The following is a 21,884-nucleotide window of genomic DNA, read 5'->3' on the forward strand; positions in this document are numbered from 1 at the left end:
CTGGGGTTGAGAGCATGAGCCCAGGAGGTGGACAGCCTAGCGTTAATCTCAGCTTCTTCACTTACTTGCTGCAGGACTTTGGGCAAATTTTCTAACTCTTAAGCCTATTTCCTCTTGTATAGAATGGGAATAGTAATCATACTGCCTCATGGGCTGTCATGAGGATTAAATGAGGATGAATATAAAGTGCACACAACAGCACATGCGGTGCTAAGGGCCCCTTGAATGTTTATTATTACTACTGTTACTGTCATTACCATTACTCTCCTTTCTCATGCTAATTCCTTTGCTGTTATTTCAAGTTTGGTGATTAAGTACAGGAAAGTCTTGTAAATTGAATAGTTGGTTTTGTTTCCAATGTGAAACAGTTTGTAGTGTGGGTAGCAGCAGTTAATGTAGCATATATAACAAACTAATAAGTTCCTCCTTGAACCCCAAACTGTCTTCATTTCAAAGGAGATATTCTCAGAGTGGGGTTGCATGCTCTCCATCATCAAAGCCTAGGATCTTTAGAACAAGAGCATGTCTCACAAAAAGCCTTGTGTCTCTGTTGCCACCACAACCTGAAACTAACGAGTTAGAAACCACATAGAGCTCTATGACGGGCTGGAGGAGCCCTTCTGAAGGACCCATCACATTTTCTTGTAAGTTGCATGTAGGTAGCTAAGCCAGGAACTGATCTGGTTGAGAAAACTTAAGTCTTCATTTTTCTTTCCTCCTTCTCTTTTATACTCAAAGGATCTGATTTTCTTGCCTCTGGGAAGACTGAATGCATAGGTGCTCACTTAATTTAAAGAAGTCTTTGTGAGAATGCTATATTGTCTCTTTGAGGGTGAGAAGTCTTTAATATTGTTCTATTACTGTTCAGGATTACTACCTAAAGAAGATTTAAAATCATATTTTCTGTCCTCTTCCCCTTTTTGTTTTTAGTTATACAATTTAGACCTAGCCAGTGCCTTAGCATGTTGGACAACTTATTTGACTTTAGTTTGAGAAGAGGAAAGCGAAAGATTTATTTTTGTATCAGTTAACTAGGGACCTTATATGTTGCCACATTTACTATAGCCAAAATGCCATTTTATTTTTAGGTGGAGACTGCTGGAGCACTAGTAAAAGCCTAGGGTGGCTTCAGTCCTGTCCTTTTCCTCATGTTTTAAGTCCACATTAAATCTGGTAGTTCTTAACAGTTCCACTGCTGTTTAAATGGTATAGCTCCATGTGATCTTATTGTCTTTAATTTAGTCAAGTGAGACACTGCATTGGATAGGTTTTGGGTCTCACATTTGTTTTGTTTTTCTTTGGAGCTTTACTGGAAACCAAATGCTATTGCGTACTAGCTACAGAAGCAGGAGGGGAAGTTGGCAAGAATTAACTGCTTTCTGTTTGGTCTGTCTGAGGCAGCTGACCTTTTGGAAGGAAATCGCTGCTCTTTGCTTCTTCCTGTAACAGTGCAGCCTGTGAAAGAACACATACACAGAAGGCTTCTGCCGTAATCCTGGCTGATGTCTTGGGGCATAAGCTGTTAGTTGAGAGGTGGGGGGCTGTCAGTGCATTTGTTGTGTGTTGGAGGAACATGTACTGAAGTTCATGGAACTAAGTTGTGTGTAGATATCCCAGTAGAAAAATAGTGAGAGAATATCTATTTCCAGAGAAAGTAGTTTGTTTTAGCAAAAGTAATTGTAGTTTATTGCCGTCTCAGTGTTAATGCTATGGGCAGTTATTCTGTGTGCAGTTTTAATTAATCTTTTTTTTTTTTTGAGTGAAGGTAGATTTATTCAGAGAGATACTTTGAAAGGCAAGAGAAAGGCCGTGAGGTATGGGGGTTGGGTGCTCAGATTAAAAGTAGGTACACACTCCATAGACAGAGTGCGGGCCAGGCCATCTCTGAAGAGGGAGAGAGAGGGGCGGCCTAATTAATCTTAATGTTGTTGACTGTCCTGATACCGGTACTGTTTCTTATACTAGATCATCTTTTTTCCTGAAAGGCCAAACATTTTTATTTTGTAAGATATGAGCTCTTATTTAAATGTCATTTCACCTCAGAATTAGACTTACTAACTTCTTATTACACCTGCTACCCATTGGAAAGGACCCACCTTTCCTGCTGGACTTGTTTTACTTCGACACAGTGAGGATTGTACCCCACACGTTTACATTTTCTTCAGAAAGCTGCAAGTGGGCTTCAAAATTGGAGCATCCTCCAGTGAGCAGGCAAAGGAACTACCTGATGAGACATTTCTCTCATAAAATAAGAGATTTTAGTTTTCCATTATTTTAACCAAAATGTATTTAGGTTCATGTTTGTTTTTGCTTTTTGAAAGGACTTATACTCAAGTAACTGTAAGCAAAAATGAAGTTAATTATGATTTGGTGAATATAGAGAACACAGCTACCTGAAAAGGGGGCAAAATACCATATTCTTCTGCATTATCTTGGGTTCAGTGGATAGGTGCGCTTTCCAGTGTATTGCCGGCCTCTCTCCTAGATATACTGCTAATAGTAAAAGATTGTTGGGTGAGCGTTAGTGTTGATGTACATAAACAATGTAGAGAGGCACCTCGGGAAAATGATCTGGGGTTTTCCTCAGCAGGGTGGCCCTGCAGAGCTGCTTTTCTGTTCTTGGTACCTGGCGTGATCTGTTCAACCTTCCTGAGATAGTGAAAAATCCCAAAGGGAGTGCAAACCTTGCTTTGGCTTTAGGTGTAGGTTCTTGGCACAAAGTAAGTTGACATCTGGAAAACCAGATTTCCCCCCAGTTCAGCTGGCCTTTGAGTAGGAGCAGAGTTAGGAACCAAATGGTTAAGGCTTACTGGGAGCTGATCTTGTAACTGTAGCCTTCTAGAGGCCTTGAATTGCTATCCTTGAACTATCAAGGGCCTTCAGCTAGGCCAGTTGTGTCCAGTTGTGTCATTAGGGGTAAGGGAAATATAGTTTAAAAAAAGGAATTATTGCACTGCTGGGAGTGGTTTTCTGTGTATTTCATTCTGTTTACAATTGGTTGCAGGGACCGTTGCTTAGTCATGTCAAAGATGAAAAACAGCCAGACGTGAATCTAAGTATATATTATTTCTTGTCTTGAAATACGACTTTCTCAAATATTCTTTTTTATTTTCCATGGTTTTTTTTTTTTCAGAAATCACAATTAAACCTCCTAAATTCAAACTCTGCTACCTCTGAGATCACTCACGTTCAACCTGGTCTACTTCTAGTTTACTTTTTAAAAAATTTTGATATTCTGAACTTTTTGATATGAACATTTTCAAACACTCACAAAATAAGTGCAAATAATATGCAATGAATTTCCATAGATTTATCACTCAAGTTCAAAAATTACCAAAATTTTGTTATTCCTTTTTCATATTCTTCCACATAAACACTTTTTGTTTCTTCTGGACTTCAAAAAAATTCTTGAAAAAATATTTTTATGCTGTTTATTTTTATAATGGAGAAAGGTTTATTAAATAAAAGAATAATATGAAGTTATTGAGTACAAGGCATTTTAAAGGATTTAAGTAAAATATAAATAGATGTCAAAATTACAAATTAATCTTAGTTATTAATAGTCTTGAACCATTACTTGAGATCACTTATTAAGTTGCTGTATATTTGAAAATGACAGAATTACATTTAAAAAAATATTTGTAACTATTTCATGCCTGACTTAAATAAAGACTACCTAATTTGTAAGAGAATGCCATAACCTGGATACTGTCATGTTGGGAAATACTTCTTCCTGTGTCTTTTGCATGTCCCTTCATGCTTGATTCCTGTGGGATAATGGGTAGTACCAGTTGCCCATGATTATTAAATTTATATTTCAAGCTTTACATTTTAAACAAAATTTAATGAATCAGAAAACTTTACCAAAAAATTGTACCAAAATTTCACCTAAATATAACAGCTGTTTATAGTTCTCTTTGACCTTTCTCTGATGTGAGTCCTCTAGCATACATATTGTATACACTTTCCATTTAATATTCTTTTATTTACACTTTAAAAAAGTATCTATGACTTTATATTTCAGCATAACCTTTATATTGCATTTAAGTTGTTATACAGTATTCCATCAGATTAATGTGTTACAGGGGAGGGAGGGTATAGCTCAAGCAGTATAGTGCATGCTTAGCATGCACGAGGTGCTGGGTTCAATCTCCAGTACCTCCTCCAAATATAAATAAATAAACCCAATTACCTCCCCATCATAAAAAAAGAGAAAAAAATCATTAAAAACAAGATTAATATGTTATAGTTTGCCTTCCTACACTGTGGTGGGAATGTAAATTGGTGTACCACTGTGGAGAACAGTATGGAGGTTCCTTAAACAACTAAAAATAGAGTTACCATATGCTCCAGCAATCCCACTCCTGGCCATGTATCTGGAGGAAATGCTAATTCAAAATAATACACACACCCCAATTTTCATAAGCAGCACTGTTTGCAATAACCAAGACATGGAAGCAGCCTAAATGTCCATCAACAGATGAATGGATAAAGAAGTTGTGGTGTGTACACACACACACACAATGGAATACTACTCAGCCATAAAAAGAATGAAATAATGCCATTTGCAGCAACATAGATGGACTTAGAGATTATCATATTAAGTGAAGTAAGTCAGAGAAAGACAAATATCATATGATACCACTTATATGTGGAATCTAAAAATAGTAATACAAGTGAACTTATTTACAAACTGGAAATAGACTCACAGATATAGAAAATAAACAGTGGTTACCAAAGGGGAAGGGGAGTGGGGGGGATGTAAATTAGGAGTTTGGGATTAACATATACACACTGCTGTCTAAGTAATGGTTGTTCCTGGAAATTGACCTAGTGCAAGGTGCACTCTTCAAAGCAAACTGTGCTAAGTGGAAACTCAATACTGTAATTCTCAGTGGTAAGAGGGAGGCTGTGAACTTTAATGAGGAAAATATTGGGAACATATGTAGATTTATTAGTAAATGGTGTTAAAAAAAAAAACTTCAGAGCAGTAAGGAAGGGATTATCTTTCATCTAAATGGTAAAGAAACTTGGTATATTGTAGTAGCTTAGGAATTTCTATTTCCTGATCTAAAGGATTCGACCTTTTCAAGAGATGCATTCTAAGATGAGTTGGTCTTGATTAACAGTATAAAATGAGTACAGATATAAACCTTCATGAGAAATTCTGAGGCTAACATGGGGCTACATGGCATTTTTCATTCATTTCAAATCATTTTTACTTTCCATAATGCAGGTCATTGTGGGCTGTAGTAAATATTTTTCATTATCTGGAAAATGTTATTGATGTAGCTTCTTCTCAAATGGGTTGTTCAAATTGCTTAATAGATTTCAACACAGAGATAATGGTAACGCACATGCATTCAAGCTGCAAGCCAGTGTGGTGTGAGGGGGCCCTTCTCCCTCCTTCCCCTTTCCTCCCTCCCTCCTCTTCCCAGAGTAATATGTAATGATTTGGCTGTGACGTAAAGATTTATGACTGATTGTCTTCCCAGAATATTATCATCCCTATGTTGCCTGGCAAATTTTTCCTTGTTTGTTTCTTTGTGAGCCAAGTACCTTTATTCTTTCTGTTCTCTTCCCATCTGTTTAATAATCTGATTTTGTTAGAGAATTGCCTTCCTGATTGCTTATAAAGTAGTATTTAGTTTTTGTTTAGTTTTTTTTTTTTTAGAGCAGATGGCTCTGGTATTGACCTACTTCTAGATGGGATAGTTTTACTCTACCCTTCTTACTTGATGTTAGGCCTATTTTAATATGAACAAGGTCTTAATCCTTTATTGCTGGTATTAATTTTCTGTTCCTCCAAGTTCCTACCACTAGGTAATCACCACCACCGAATACGTGTATTGGCAGTAAAGTAGTCAGCACTACCAGGGAACTTCCTCTTTATATTCTATCCAGAGTCCTTTAGTCATTAAAAGGTGTTGATATGGTCAACAGTTTGGAATCCTGGTTCCTTGCCTTATAATTTTCAGATCAGAAGCAATGTTTATATATCTTCTGTTTCATCTGCCAGCTAGCCCAAGCCTTTGCCCAAATCAGAGCCTACTATTGCTATTGAGTTTCTTATTCATTTTGTTTCAAGTTATAAAATATAAGAAACATGCAGAAAAGTACAAAAAATAATATGACAAACTACTACCACAAGTCCTCAAGACAAAGGCAGCATGGTGCAATGGCATGGTGCAATGGTTGAGTACAGACTAGGGCCAGATGCTCGGATCCAGCCCACATGGTACCCTCAGCAGTGTGGGGCCTGCAGCAAATATTTCACTCCCAAAAGAAACTCATACCCATTCAAAGTCACAGCCAATTAAAAAAAAAAGTCACTGCCCATCCCCACAGCCCTTGGCAACCACTGATATACTTTGTCTCTATGGGTTTGCCTACCCTGGGCATTTCATATAAATGGAATTTGCAATATGTGGCCTTTAATATCCAGCTTCTTTCACTTAGCATCATGTTTTTAAGGTTTATTCATGTTGTATCAGTATTCGTGCCTTTTATGGCTGAATAATATTCCATTTTATCTTTTATTTTTCTATTCATACCCATATTATCCGTTCATCTGTTGATGGACGTTTGGGTTGTTTCTACTTTTTGGCTATCATGAATAATGCTACTATGAACATTTATGTACAAGTTTCTATGGACTTATGCTTTCAGTTCTTTTAGGCATCTACCTGGGTGTGGAACTGCTGGATCATATGGTAACTCCGTGTTTAACCTTTTGAAGAACCTCCAGATGGTTTCCAAAGTTGTTACACCATTTTACAATCCTATTTAATTTGCTGAGCCTCAATTTCTTCATCTATAAAGTGGGAATAATAATAGGGCTTATGTCCTAGGGTTTATGTGGGAGTTGATTTATTAAAGCACTCATCGTTATAAATAAAATAGTGTAAGTGTTCAGTAAATGATAGTGAATGACATTAAATAATAAATCTGGATGGTGGATAAAAATACTAATAAATGTTATTTTAATTCATTTTTCATTCTTATTTCTGGAATTTATTGATTAGATGAATCAAAGTATTCATACTTAATTATTCAGATATGTCCTTGGAAGGAATAGGGAAAGGCACGGCTCCCTGCTGGCCTAGGCTTCTCTGCCGGAAAAGCACATCTAGGTGGATGTTCTTTCCTAGAGTTTAGTGTTCTTATGGCAGCCTTGCTCTCCTTACACTGCCCTTCACAATCCTTAATGCTCTCCTCGGAAGTGAGGGAACAGTTCTCCCAGGGCCTTACCACCACTCTCCATCAGTTCTCATCTGTGGAAGTCCTGGTGCCAGTGAAATTAAATAAGAAATAGGAATACCATCTTTTAAAAGAAAGGTAAAGTTTATACAGCAAGACATGGGTTAAGGAGAAAGTTTGATAGCAAGAGCTCTTTGTGGAGGACAGACTTTGGAAAGGTTGCTTATTTTTTTTTTAACATTTTTTATTGATTTATAATCATTTTACAATGTTGTGTCAAATTCCAGTGTTCAGCACAATCTTTCAGTCATTCATGGACATATACACACTCATTGTCACATTTTTTTTCTCTGTGATTTATCGAAAGGTTGCTTATTGAAGTGAGTTAACAGTGCAAGTGGGGAAAAGGAAGCCACCTTTGGAAGTTTAAGTTTGTAAGAGTTAGAGTAATATTAAGCACTTATTATGAGCCAGACACTGTTTTAAGCTTTTACACATATTAACTCATTCTTACAACAACCCCCTGAGAGACTTAAGAATTATTTTTATTCCCATTTTACAAATAAGGAAACTGAGGCACAGAGAGGTTTAAGAGATTAAATCTTTTGTAGAACTCTCTTTTGCTGAGTTTGCCATTATCTCCAAAACTTGAAGTGCATTTTAGAGACTTTGGCCCTGGGATGGGATGAAGAATAAGAAAAAAATGCTTTAAATTATACACATGAATCCAGCAAACCAAATCCCTGCACACATTTAAAACCCCCCACTCCCATCCTGGGCTAGAATTCATCCTCACAGTTGGCAGATATGCTTTGGGAACCTTCTCTTGCCATGTCCTCTACTTCTCCTCCCTGACAGTTTAGCTATGGCATGACCTCGGCAGCAGTGTTCTAGAAGTCTTCAGAGAGAGTGGATTAAAAAAAAAAAACCCAAAGGTTTATATTTTACTTTTAAAAGGGAAAGCATCTAATTAAAAGGTACTAATTATTAGAACAAAATTATCCCTAAATCCTATCCACTCATATCACTTAATTGTGTTAAGAGATATTCATTTCTATGGTTTTTAATAAGCCTGTAACGTTATGAGCTATTAGACTTTGAAACCCTTTTTCTCAAGTGCCTGAGGGTCTGCTTCATTTGGAACTCCTATGATAGATCCAGATATATGAGGTCAATGTAGATACCTTATGCTTTCAGAAAGTACCAGATTCTACATCCAAGGTTGTTTTGGTTTGTTTGGAATGCTTATGAACAGTAAGAGTGCAACCAAGCAAAGCTCAAATAGTTCTCATCTTTGGCTAAAAATAAGATTGTGAATCCATTTCCCAGTCTTTAGAGAAGCCCCTGTGATGATTTACCAAAGGTACAAACCACTTCCCTTGTCAGAACATCATGCATTGAAGATGGAGTTGCCTGTAAATAAGCAGAAGAGAGAGTACTGAGGACAGAGGTGCATTCACTGCATACGTGGGGTAGCCTTCGTGGGCTGGATAAGTGCTAGCGAGCAAGGACAGGTATCAACTTATACCAGGCGTAGGCTTAGGCTAATAATGAATGTATGACTTGTGTGAAGTTTTGACATGTATGAAGAAAAGTACTACTTAGAAGGATTCTAAGTTTTATTGATACAGTTGAGGGGAGGAAGTAGCTTTTTTCTAAACTGCATATTTTAAATCGTTACATGATAATCTCTAAAATCATCTCATATTCCATGTGTGTGTAACTCTTAGTTAAAAAATAAAATAAAAATGACTGTACTATTTAGCGTACTTTTGTTTTACATTTTTGCAGGGGGGAGGGAGATTAGGCTTATTTATTTATTTATTTGTTTATTTTTGGAGGAGGTACTGGGGATTGAACCCAGGACCTTGTGCATGTTAAATATGCTCTCTATCACTTGAGCTATACCCTCCCCTCTTATTTTACATTTTTGACTGGCGGTAAGCAAAATCAACTTTCCAGCTCTATCAAAGCATTTATTTGTAGTGAAAGTAGATTGTATTTGTCAAAATAAGGTGGTTACCACCTTATTTGCCAGCTATTATCTTTCAAATGGCATTTTAGAAAATAACTATTATTACATGTTCATATTTAGAACCATAAAAATATTCTGAAAAATTCTGAGAGCTCAGCATTCCACTCTTTGATAGAAACTAGGAACTAATATAAAACTTGACAAAATAGTGTGATATTTATGTCGTACCCCTATGTGGCATATCACCATAGTATTTCTTTCTTAAAACGATAATAGATTACTGGAATATGCTCAGCCAGCAGGACATATGAGATACTTACCAAATATTTGATATGTATTTATTCACGTAGCAAATGTTTATTGACTACTCACATGGCAAGCCACCATTGTATGCACTAGGGACAAGTGGTGAACAGACATGCTCCCTCACTTAACTAGTCTTGGAGTTCAGTGGAAGACAGACAGAAACAAATGAACAAAAACTAAAAGGGAAAATTACAAATTGGGCCATATGTTACTAAGGAACAGATAGGCCATTGTTAATACAGACATCCAAGTCCTAAAACCTGTTTCATTTTCCTGACTTGGTATTTCATCTGATATCTTGTTCCATAAGATTTTGAGAAGACCTGATAGATTTGACCAAATTGTCTATATACATTTATTTCTTCAACAACAGTAAATTTACTGAATGCTTATGTGCCAGGCACAGTTCTAGGCCCAAGAGAAAGAGCAACAAACAAAACAAAGCCATTGTGTTTGTGGTGGTTTCACCCCGGTGGGAATTCAGTTAACAAATATATGATAAATGTCAGGAAGTGATAAATGATACCAAGAAAAATAAAGCAGACTGAGAGGACGGAGAGTGAAAGGAATACTATTTTATTTGGATAGACTGAGGAGTCTCTGAGGAGATAAACGTTTTCCCACAATTTTCCTTCTTTTGCCTCTTGGGTCAATTCAGTTAATGAACGCAGGATGCAAGATGATTTTTGTATCTATTGGTACTACTCACGTGTTCATTAAGAGAGCTATGGCAAGGTCCTTCTTCTTTCCATTTCCTTACCACTTAAAGAGATTAATACCTGAATTCTTTTCTTCATTCCTTTATCATTCTTGCCTGTATTAAACACCTAAGCACGTTCATCCATTCCCAATACATCCCTTTACCTTTTGTCTGAAAAACGTGCTTTGGTATCTGTTCCAATTTTATGGCTCTTGGGATATGAATCATCTGATTAAAAATCATGTTATACAATTAAATGTCTTCCAGATGTTTGATTGTGTTGTGGGATTACTTCTGGGGAGAGCTCTTTTATCTAAGTCTTTCTCCTGGTAAACTCTCAGACAATGAAATTTGATGTCTTGGGTGATCTTACAGTGATCCCAGCCTTAATGTTCAAAAGCCCTAAATAAAATTGTACACTGCTCAAGTGTTCTATAGCATAGCACAAATCTAAAATAGGTAACTGGCACCCACCCTGCACGTCATTGTTGGCTAACTAACTTGTCCCATAAATAGCTCTGTGTTATGCGATCGGACAACTACGACTCAGAGAAGGGATTTTTGTTTCCTAACACACTTGTGTGGTCTCTGGTATTCAACAAAATCAAGGTGTGATTCACCGGACCTTAACTATGACACAGTTCTTGGGAGACTTGTGCAAATCAGTAGCCAAATCGTTTTGGACAGGATTCAAGATAGACCTGTCTTATACCAAATTCCACATTATGAATCAGTGTTAGAGCACGATTCAGTTTTAGTGTACATGAAAGTAATGTTGATGTCCCAATGTGGCTAATCCCGGAGAGTTTTAGCCAAATGAATTAAAAACTCTCTGGTGAGCCTGAGAAAGCATTACGGTAGTTGTATAAAATTGTTTTTCTGAAATCAAGGGTGTGTTTTTAAAAACTACCCACTATTGGAATATAATGGTTCTTCTTTCTAAGTCTTAGCTGCAGTGTATTGTTTTTATGTCTGAAAGATTTTTAAATGCTATAATTTTAACAGAACATTGCTTCATAAGTTCCTTATTGGTAACTCAGAAGGTGAACCTTGGGGTTATTTTTCCAGATAAATCTGTGCCCTTTATGTGCAGATCATTACTGCTTAGGTAAACAGTGATAATACATAGGGTTCAATCCATGCTTTAGATATTTTCACTTTTCTTTTTACTGGGTCTTTTTCAGAATGGCAATGTATTTATTGCATTTCTTAAAAGTCAGAATACCAAATCTAAAACAAGTGATTTTTTTTTTTATTTCCGGTGCTACTTCTTTGTCATTACTGTTGAAATGCTGCTTACTGTTGCTTCATGTTGGAACAAAAGAAAAGAAAGAATATGTCTATATCAAAGCTATAGGCAGTTCTTCCCTGAATCCTGGATTTGTACTTTTGCTTGTGGGACTTCAATATATTTTACAGCCAGAACTTCATAGACCCAGTTATATACCCAGTTACATCGCCATTTCAGTGGCCACGTTGAATGGCTACGTTTTGAAAACATTTTAAGGCTAAAATTCAATTCAGGAGTACTGATCTTTCGTCTACTGAAAGGGCTTAAATGCCTTTATCTCTGGCCTTTATTACTGAATATTTACTCTGGTGAATTTAAAAGGGGAAGGGGGGAAAAAAACACCCAAACCACTGATTGTTTATTTAATAGATTATAAACCATGGCTGTGTGGATACAAGCCCAGCAGCTCCAAGGAGATGCCCTTCATCAGATGCAAGCTTTGTATGGTCAGCATTTCCCCATCGAAGTGCGGCATTATTTATCTCAGTGGATTGAAAGCCAAGCTTGGTAAGTGAACAAAGTTTTTTCCATCATATTTTGTGAAGCACAAGTATATTGAAGTTTGATTGGAAAGATGACATAATGAAGACTCTGTAAGTTGTACACTTAAGAAAGAAAATTATCTGACCCATGAAAAGATATTTAACCCCATCTTAAATTTTAGGAGGGTGGAATAACTGTTGAGGTTTTTGAAAATAAGATTTGCTTCCTTTAATAGTAAATTCTGGCTGAAAGTATTAGAGTGCTGCTAATAAAGAACAGTTAACAGATATGTTCTGAGTGCCGAGCAGTGTTGTAGGTAGTAGAGTTCATATGAAAACATTGAGGCTCTTGTCCACAAAGAATTTAGTGCTTGATGATGCAGGTAAGGTATGGGTGTGCATAAAATGTAATAAAGTGTATCGTTAACAGACTAAACAACAGACACTTTGGTGCTTTCATATGTATATGTAATATATATATTATATATATATTATATATATATTATATATATATACGTGATATATATATGTATATGCAAAGACTAAAGGACAGTACAAGGTAGGGGAGGGGATAGCTTAGTGGTAGAGTACGTGTTTAGCATGAACAAAGTCCTGGGTTCAATCCCTAGAACTGCCATTAAAAAATAAATAAACCTAATTCCCCTACCTCAGAAAAAAAAAAAAGCACACCAAAATGTTAACAATAATTATGTCTTGGTGGTAGATTTAACAGGCATTTTATTTTTCTTGTTTCCCAAATTACTGTTTATATACCCAAGGGGAAAATTGTTTTTAAATTCTTTTAGATTCAGTACAGTGCAGTAGATTGACAACAGAGCTTTTTAATCAACAACATTCTTGCACACCAGGGCCTAGGCACCAGTTGGTTGGTTACCAGTCTCCAGCTGATCTGACATATTCGTCAGATACTTTAGGCCTCCACATCGAGGCCAGGAAAGTGGGGGTCCTCTTTGACAGAGCCCCGGAGAAAACCTTTATGCTGCTGTTTGAGGAGAGCTGTATGCCTGTCAGTAATGTTGTCTTGGGATAATTGCCATCGTTAGTAGCAGATTTCTGTTCAAACACTGGAGAGCACCAAAGGAAGGCAATTTTCTAGGCAATTAAAAAAACTCAGCCTCATGTAATTAAGTGAGAAAAAAAAAGGAGCTAAATTTGAGCATGTCAGCTGTACCTTGTTTAGTGCTTTTCCATTTCCTTTTCATTTTCTTTTGTATTTCACAGATTTGGAAAGTTCAGAAAAACATTAGTAGGAAGTTTCTGTTGATCCACAATTTCATGTAGTAGATTTCCCATGCAGTCTTCTTACTGAACGAATGTTGAAAGACTTGATAATAAGGAAAACCTGAATTTTATTTAGTTTTGGTTTTCTTAAGAATATAAATATTTTAATTAAAATATCTTCAGTTCTTCATGTTTAAGCTTGGAAGATTTTTTTGTTTGTCTGTTTTAGTAGAGAATTAAATTTTCAAGTACAAGAACCAGTAGTGCTTGGTTTCCATGAGTTTTGCTCAGAGACTGGCTCTTCTTAAGAGTGGGTTTTTCCGACCAGGAACGTTATTGCCAGTCAAAACTGAGGTGCAGGGCTGCCTTCATTCTTTCCAGGCTTTTATTTAGACATATTTTATTTAGTACATAGTACATGGATATTTAGAGCTTGGTTTTCTATACTGCCTTCTCCAAAGTGCAGATTTGAGCATATTATTTGATGATATGAATTATCAATGGTTTGGTATACCTGTTTGTGCCTGTTTGAAATTAGTTGCTTACTGACTTCATGGGTATTTTAGAGATGATGAGCTTCTTAGCTACTACCAGATCTCTTGTTTGGCTCCAGACCCACCAGCAGTGATGAATGTTATTTCAATCTGACAGCTGTTTGGTTTCTTCAGTGAGCTGAGTTAAGTAATTTAGTACTGCCCAATAGCAATTGTTGCCTAAGTTGTTTTTAAAAAGCAAGAGAGAGTTAGGGAGTGGAGGGAAGAGTGGGGCAAGGGAGGGAGGGAGGGAGGGAGACCATCCAACCCCTGACACCAGTTAAATGGCTTTTAATTAATATGAAGTTCATAGAGTGGCTTCTCCGGTTCATGTAAGCATTACTTATATGTCCCAAATCCACAACAAGTGATGTAAATGTCTAACTTGTCTAAATACTTGTGGGCATCTTCTGTCTTAATATCCCATTTCCAGGGTTCCTTAGAAATAACAATAAATGTTGTTTCACTTGTCTTTCTTAAGAAACATTCTGTGTGAAGTTAGCAACACATAGAACTAGTTGAGGCTGGAAAAAACATGTAGCACATTCTTGACCCTGTGCCCCCTTACACCCTTGAGGGGGTAACTATAAATAGGAAATTATCAGAGTCCTTATTTCCTTCAGAGTACACAAAGCACTTTCCTTTTCCCTTCATTCCTAGAAGCAGATAGTATAAGCACCAGCGCAAGTCAGTCGGAGAAAGGAGAAAGGCCAGTACATTGCAAAGAAAGAGGAAAAGAAAAATATACTGTCGATTCCATTAAGGTAATTAGTGCATTAGGAATAGGTTAATGTAGGTATCTAGTCAATCCAAATCAGAATGTTTCTGAAAATTTGCAGTGAGCGTTATAAAGAAATCACTTTAGCCGAAGAAAAAGTGTGATGCTTTGAGGCTGCATTTATACAGGTTTGTGTGTGTGTATGCATACATATGTATGTAATTTTTTTCCCCCAGGGACTCAATAGATCTTGATAATCCACAGGAGAACATTAAGGCCACCCAGCTCCTGGAGGGCCTGGTGCAGGAGCTGCAGAAGAAGGCAGAGCACCAAGTGGGGGAAGATGGGTTCTTACTGAAGATCAAGCTGGGGCACTACGCCACGCAGCTCCAGGTGGGTGTGGGCTCCCGGCCGCGCAGCCCCAGGTGGGCGTGGGTTCAGGGCCACGCTTCATTCACTTTCCTACAGGGTCGTTTCCTTCATTCAGTTCTGCCAGTAGAGATTTTCTTTCCCTTTTTCAACCCAGCGTCGTTGAGTCACATGTGACATGTATGAAGTTCTTAATTATTTGGTTTTGTGGTTGTAGCTGCCTTTTTAAAACTTTTTCTTTGCAAGTAATTTCAGATTTATAGACAGTTGCAAGATTGATTCAAAACAACCCCTATATATGCTCAAAGTCACCTGTTGTTAACATTTGCTTCATCACGTTCTACACACACACTTTTTCATCACTTGAGAGTAAATTGCATACATCATGTCCCTTTGCCCCTAAGCACTTCAGTTTGTATTTTCTAAGGATGAGAATCTTCTCTTATGTGTTATAGTACAGTTATCAACCTCAGGAAATTGAACATCAATACATCACTTTAAGGTAATCTTATATCTATATTTCCATTTTGTCAACTGACAATGCCCTTTAGGGCATTTTCCCCTCCAGTCCAGGATCCAGGTCAAGATCACATATTGCATCTAGTTATTATGTCTCATTAGTCTCCTTTAATACAGAATTATTTGTCAACTTTCCTTCATTTCATTACATTGACATTTTAAAATAGTTCAGCTCCTCTGTTTTTTAAAGATAAAATGAACCTTATTTGGGGTTTTATGACGTTTCCTCGTGATTAGATTCAGGTTACAAGTCGCTGATCAGAATTCTCAATAAGTAATGTGTCCGTCTCAAGGTTTCACATCGAGAGACGTGCAATGTCCAACTTACCATCATTGGTGCTAGTAGTTTTTTGATTGCCCAGTCAAGGTAGTGTCCAGTTTCTCCTCTAATATAGCCTTTTTGAAATTTATCCTGTTTCCAAGCATGGCACCCTTACTTTAGGGAAATTAAGAGGCAAGAAATAAAATAATTTTACCTTCTTGCTGCAGTTGGGTTTCCCACAATGTGGCATTGGAGGAGCAGCTTTTCTCATGATTACAGCATTGTGTCTCCAGGAGTCTCCTTCGTCATAAGATCTGGCCCCTGCTCTGAGGTAAGGTTCGATCCCATAGCATGGAATGAAACAGAGTAATGTCTGCTGTTGGATTCTTTCAGAACACCTATGACCGCTGCCCCATGGAGCTTGTCCGCTGCATCCGCCATATCCTGTACAATGAACAGAGGCTGGTCCGAGAAGCCAACAATGTGAGTGTCCTGTCAGTATGAGGAGAGAAACTGGGAAGTCCTTTCTTGACCAGCTCTTTCTGGACCCAGCTTTGGCAGGATGACTCAGTGTACAATATTGGTGTCACTATAAACAGAGCATTGTCCTAAGGGGCACAGAGGAAATAGAGATTGGTCTCTGATGTTAACTGATCAGTAACTTGCTGAGGTCACAGCCACAAAACCATGTGAACTAGTGCGAAATAATTTAACCCCAATGTCTGAGGAGAGACATGTTTCTGTTCAGGTGAGGCTACTTAGGAATAACTTCTGCTCACCCTCCCTCTCAACCAGATATTGAAGGAAAGGATCAGACCGGGCCAGTTCAGTGTCTGGATCCACAAAGCCCTTGTTGAAGCTTCCCCTGTAACTGCATTTGGAATCTCCAGTGGGGTCTTCATTTGGGGACACTGCCTGTGAGAGGTTCATCCTCTCCCCTCTGTCACAAGGTCTTGAGGGAGGACAGATGATGTGTGTTCACACAGCCTTGTCCCCCACTGTGTCCTCAGCACCCGGCACAGACGTGGTATCCGATCAGTGAACGACTAAAATGAGGGGCCATCATCGTTAGTAGGAAAACCCAGGTAACTCCTAGGATATGTTGGGTTCTAGTCTCTCCAGAGAGAATTCAGGTGGACCCGGAGTGGGATACTCTGGTGGAAGCCAGAACTGTGATAGAAGTTGCTACAATGTTTTATGAAGGTGCCACCGTCTGCTGGGTCACCTGTTGCTCCTCTTTTCTCATAATACTGCAACCCTCACAAATAACATTTTCAATTCTCTGCCTCAAAGTTTAGCTTGTGGCATCTCAACCCAGTTACAGGTGTGAGCATCAGCTCTCCCTTGGGACTAAGGCCCAAGGCTTTCTCCCATCCTCGCCACCAGCTCACCGCTGCCTGATCTGTCTCCAGGGTACTTCTCCGGCTGGAAGTCTCGCTGATACCATGTCCCAGAAACACCTTCAGATCAACCAGACATTTGAGGAGCTGCGACTGGTCACGCAGGACACAGAGAGTGAGTTGAAGAAGCTACAGCAGACTCAAGAGTACTTCATCATCCAATATCAAGAGAGCCTGAGGATCCAGGGTAAGGTGGGCGTAGGAGGGCAGTGCGTGTCTGGAGGATGAGAGGGAGGACTAGAAAGAAGCTGGTTGGATAGGAAGAGAACCAGTCCTCCACTCAAGAGGCATTTACCTCTCTCTGGAGTAGCAGAGAATCATTTGCATTGAAGACAGTGCTGGGAGGTTGAGGCTTTGGAAGGGAAGAAGACAGGTGCTTGTCCTTGGAGAACATGGTGTCCCACCTGGGCTTCCCACACCCGGGGAGCTCCTGGTCTGGGGGAAAGCATTTCCTCTTGCAGGAAGGAGCGCACAGACTAAGCAGACAGTATCAGACAGCACTTTGTATATGGCAGGCATTTTATAAATACTGCTTAGTTGAAATATTAACCTTTCTAAGCAGGGACAATGTAAGGGCCAGGGGGCTGTGTTTCACAACTTTTTATATTGTTCTGTGCAGAGAGACTGTCTTGGGGCAGAGCACTCAGCCATTACAAAGGTTCCCCTTCGCGGTATAAATCCTACAGGTACTTAGGTACAGAGAACTTCAGAATCAGTCTTAAGGATATTGAGCCCCAGCAGTGCCCCCTGTTGACCTTACAGAGTCTGGCAGTGTGACTTTAATACAGGCCTGCCTGGGAGACACTACAGGTTCAGTTCTAGGCCACCACAGTAAAGCGAATATTGCAGTAAAGCTAGTCATGAATTTCGGGGTTTCCCAGTACATATAAAAGTTACGTTTACACTACACTGTAGTCTGTTAAATATACAATAGCGTTATGTCTTAAAAAAAACCATGTACCTGTCTTAATTAAACAATACTTTATTGCTAAAAAATGGGCTAGCCATCATCTGAGCTGCCAGCAAGTTGTAGTAGTAACATTGAACATCACTGATCACAAGTCACTATAATAAATATAATAATAATGGAAAAGGTTGAAATATTGTGAGAATTATCAATATGTGAAAAAGAGACAAGAGGTGCTGGAAAAAAGGGACTGAGCGACTTGCTTGACACAGGGTTGCTGCAAGCCTTCAATCTGTAAAAAAAAAAAAAGGCAATATTTGCAAAGTGAAATATATTGAAGCACAGTAGAGGAGCCAGATATATCTGTAGTCTCTGCTCCCTGCTTGCATGCCCAACTCAAAACCTCAGAGAAGCCTTTGCTTAACCAACCAGCCACACAAATACACAAGCCTATACATACCATGTGCTCCTCTAGTACCGTGCATGAGGGCTTGACTTTAGAACTACATTGATATTATTAATTAACTCTGTCTTTCACCCTAGAATATAAATTCTTTGAGAAGGAACTGTGTCTCTTATTTCTGTACTCTGAGACTAGCACGTTACCTGAGTCATAGCAGGTGTTGAGTAAATTGGGGGGATGATTCTAGCACGTCTTTCTCCCATCTGAATCCACCCAAGATTGACCTAAGAGAAAGGAAAGCCCTCTTCCTAGATTAGGGAACAGAAGGTTTCAGTTGTTATTTCTACCCAAGGCCTGTGACTGGTTGACAGTACTGATGATCCTGTCCTTGGGTTTTCTGTTTCCTATTTGCGCGTTTGGGTTTGGATTCTGGCTGGGTTTGTATCCAACGTGCAATGTCAGCTCAGTCTCATTTATCAAGTGCACCCATCAGAAACGCAGACTATTGATCTGTTTGAGCAAGGGAAGTCTCAGCTCCCTCCAGTGGAGCAGACAATTGCCTCACGTTTTCTGGCGTCCCTCCCAGAGCTTGTGCAAATTGCGAGGAGAGACCTCAGTGGTTCGCTTGCATAGGGAGGCTGGGCCTGGGTGTCGGGATCACCACCTCCTCCCTGCGGGTGGCAGGATTCCGAGGTGGCCGTCCAGGTTATTCTGCTGCGTTCCTTGCCTGGACAGTACTCTTCCTGCTCAGCCCCCTGCAGTCTTTATGGAACCGATTTCTCAGTTCTCTTCAGTTCTGGGCTTTCCTGGCTGTCCAGAGCTGCTTTGGCCTGTCCCAGAGTGTGCGTCCACGGGGGCGGGGCCGAGGTCAGTGTGACATGGCCCTCAGAGGCCTGCCAGGAACTTGACCAAGACGTGCTGACGCTCACGTCTTCTTGACTCAGCCCCAGGGAGAACACTGGGGTGTTCAGAAAGGCTAGTGGCCGGGGTAGGAATCCCAGCATCCAGGATAGTGTTTACCTTTGGAGGGAGGGGTGGGTCTGCAAGCAGGGGAGGGTGTACAGGTGCTTGGACTGTGGGGATATTTGATTTCTTAAGCTGGATTATTGACACACAGGTGTTCCTGGTATCATCCTTTCTACTTCCCTGTGTCTTAAGTATTTCATAACAGATTTTTTGAAAAGGGAGTCAGCGAGGCCTCATTGCCTTATTCCTGCCATTGATGAGATTCCTAACAGCTGGTGTGGAGAGAAGCTACCTCCTCTCCTGAGAGCATTTTGCTGCTTTTGTGTCCCCAGTGGGCCTTGGACCCCTCTCCCCGCCTCTGTTTCCCCCGGTTGGTCAGCTGAGCTCACAGTGGCCCAACCTGGACAGGCATGTTAGGCACCTTCAGCACCAGGACAGGCCCCTCCTTCCCGAGGAGAGGCTGCTGCGCCCGGGAGTCGGGGCAAAGCCAGCGGAGCGGGGCCTTCCTGACGAGGCTCTGCCGTGTGAGGTTGGGGCTGAAGCTGCTGGTCTCCGCCACCCTTCAGTCCCGTCCTGTAACCATTAAGCATAAGGACTGCCTCTCACCTGGGGCGTACCCGTGCCAGGCAGCTTCTGGAGTGTTTTCTGTGTCATCCCTTGTTTAACCTCACAGTGGGCACGGAGGCAGACGCTGGGATTCTCCCGTGTCACCCACGGGGAAACTGAGGCATAGGAGAGGGAGGGGCTTTGCCCGAGTTCTCCCCCCTGGTGAACGGCGAGGGCGCACTTGGGACCAGGCAGCGTGGCTCCAAGCTGGACCCTGGGTGGGGTGGGACGGCTGTGGGGAAAGGGATGCCATGGGCAGGATCCTCCCCAGCTGTACCCCAGGCCTGCGTCCCCCCATTTCCTGGAGAGGAGCTCAGAGTTGGGGGGCCACGCAACGGTGCCCACTCACCTCTGGGCACCCTTGGCTGTAGAACCCGACTCGCCGTTGGTCAGATGTGTCCCTGGAGGGTCTTGCCCGGCTTCCTGCTGGACTGTGGGAGATCATGGTTGTGGTGTCTGTCCCTCCTCTAGCTCAGTTTGCCCAGCTGGCCCAGCTGAACCCGCAGGAGCGTCTGAGCCGGGAGACGGCCCTCCAGCAGAAGCAGGTGACCCTGGAGGCCTGGCTGCAGCGCGAGGCCCAGACGCTGCAGCAGTACCGCGTGGTGAGTGGCTCTGTGTCCCTCTCCTCCCAGGTGGAAAGGTGACATCCCAAGCTGTCCTGGTGACCCCAGAGAGGGAGAGAGCCAGGAGGAGAACAGGAGGCCAGATCCTCTCCTGAAGACGCCTGCGAGGCAGAGCCGTGGGGGAGAGGGGAAGGGCCCCACCTGCTGAGGGGGCCTGCGGGGTTGTTTTCTGGGAGCCCAGGAGGGCCTGCTGTCCCCACCGCCCTGCAGGAGCTGGCCGAGAAGCACCAGAAGACCCTGCAGCTGCTGCGGAAGCAGCAGACCATCATTCTGGATGACGAACTGATCCAGTGGAAGCGGCGGCAGCAGCTGGCCGGGAACGGAGGGCCCCCCGAGGGCAGCCTGGACGTGCTACAGTCCTGGTAATGGGTGTGGGGGAGGCGGGCAGGGCCCAGAGCGGTGCCGCAGCTGCTATTCTGCTTCCCGCCTTTACACGTGCAGCCGGCTCCTTCTGTCCAGGCGCAGGTCTTACTTCACTGGTGCTTCTGGGTCTTGATAAGGACTTTGGTGCCCTGATCCTGGGCTACCTCCCCATGAGGGGAGTCACTGAACCGGGAAGTGGGGCAGGGCCTGATGTGCAGTGTGGCACTCAGGCTGATTGGACCCAAGTCAGGGTCATTCCTCCTGTGTGTTTCTGGAAGGCGGGGCAGCTCTGCTCTGCCCAGTGGACAGGAGAGGTGGCTAAGGCGCCAAGGCTTCCTGGGGGTGGAGCTGGGTCTGGGCCTCCTCCCCAGCCTGGGAACCTTCCAGCCTCTGGCCTGGGGGATGTGGGAGTGAAGCCACTGTCCTTCCCGGTGGCCTCGGGGCACCCGTGCAGGTGTGAGAAGTTGGCAGAGATCATCTGGCAGAACCGGCAGCAGATCCGCAGAGCTGAGCACCTGTGCCAGCAGCTGCCCATCCCCGGCCCAGTGGAGGAGATGCTGGCTGAGGTCAACGGCACCATCACAGACATCATCTCAGCCCTGGTGACCAGGTGATGGCTGCCTCTTGGCCACGCCCAGCACCCCAGTTGGCCTGGGTGGGGCAGCAGGGGCTTTGTGGACGGGGAGCTCCCACTTGAATCCTGTTTCTCTCTGTCTCGCACTCTCATCCCATCCCCCTCCATCCCCTGTTGCTATGGCCTCTGGATGTTGACCTTGCCTGGTGTCTCTCGTGGACACTGCATGGGCTGCCCTTGTCCCCTACAGCCCGTTTCAGCTGCTGAGTTCATTTCGCTGCCTCCCCTCCCACCACCTTCCCTGACTTGCAGTGGCCTCCCAGGGATTGGGGGCTGTGCCACGTGCCCTTCCTTTTCCTGCTGAGCCCCCTGCGAGGCAGCCTCCCTGTGGGGAGGGAGGGACCAGAGCTCTGTCCCCTGAAGCTGCGCCCGGTCATTTGTGTGC

The 21,884-nt window shown here is 41.7% G+C and overlaps 1 protein-coding gene across 3 annotated transcripts in view; it reads left to right on the forward strand.

Moving 5' to 3' along the window:
* The window catches only part of LOC102538126 (signal transducer and activator of transcription 5B), a 53,533-nt gene that overhangs the window by 20,311 nt on the left and 11,338 nt on the right, over positions 1–21,884 (forward strand). Inside the window, exons 2-9 of one of the 3 annotated variants that reach the window (XM_072939313.1) lie at positions 11,842–11,979; positions 14,390–14,493; positions 14,712–14,840; positions 15,991–16,080; positions 17,010–17,184; positions 20,351–20,481; positions 20,713–20,864; positions 21,320–21,475. In XM_072939313.1, coding sequence (XP_072795414.1) covers positions 11,889–11,979; positions 14,390–14,493; positions 14,712–14,840; positions 15,991–16,080; positions 17,010–17,184; positions 20,351–20,481; positions 20,713–20,864; positions 21,320–21,475 — 1,028 coding nt within the window. In that variant the 5' untranslated portion in view covers positions 11,842–11,888. Of the gene's footprint in view, positions 1–11,841; positions 11,980–14,389; positions 14,494–14,683; positions 14,841–15,990; positions 16,081–17,009; positions 17,185–20,350; positions 20,482–20,712; positions 20,865–21,319; positions 21,476–21,884 lie in introns of those variants that run through there. The other 2 variants (XM_072939314.1, XM_072939315.1) reach the window with 2 other exon arrangements.

The sequence above is a fragment of the Vicugna pacos genome, chromosome 16 (assembly GCF_048564905.1).
Source record: "Vicugna pacos chromosome 16, VicPac4, whole genome shotgun sequence".
In the NCBI taxonomy this organism is placed as follows: domain Eukaryota; kingdom Metazoa; phylum Chordata; class Mammalia; order Artiodactyla; family Camelidae; genus Vicugna; species Vicugna pacos.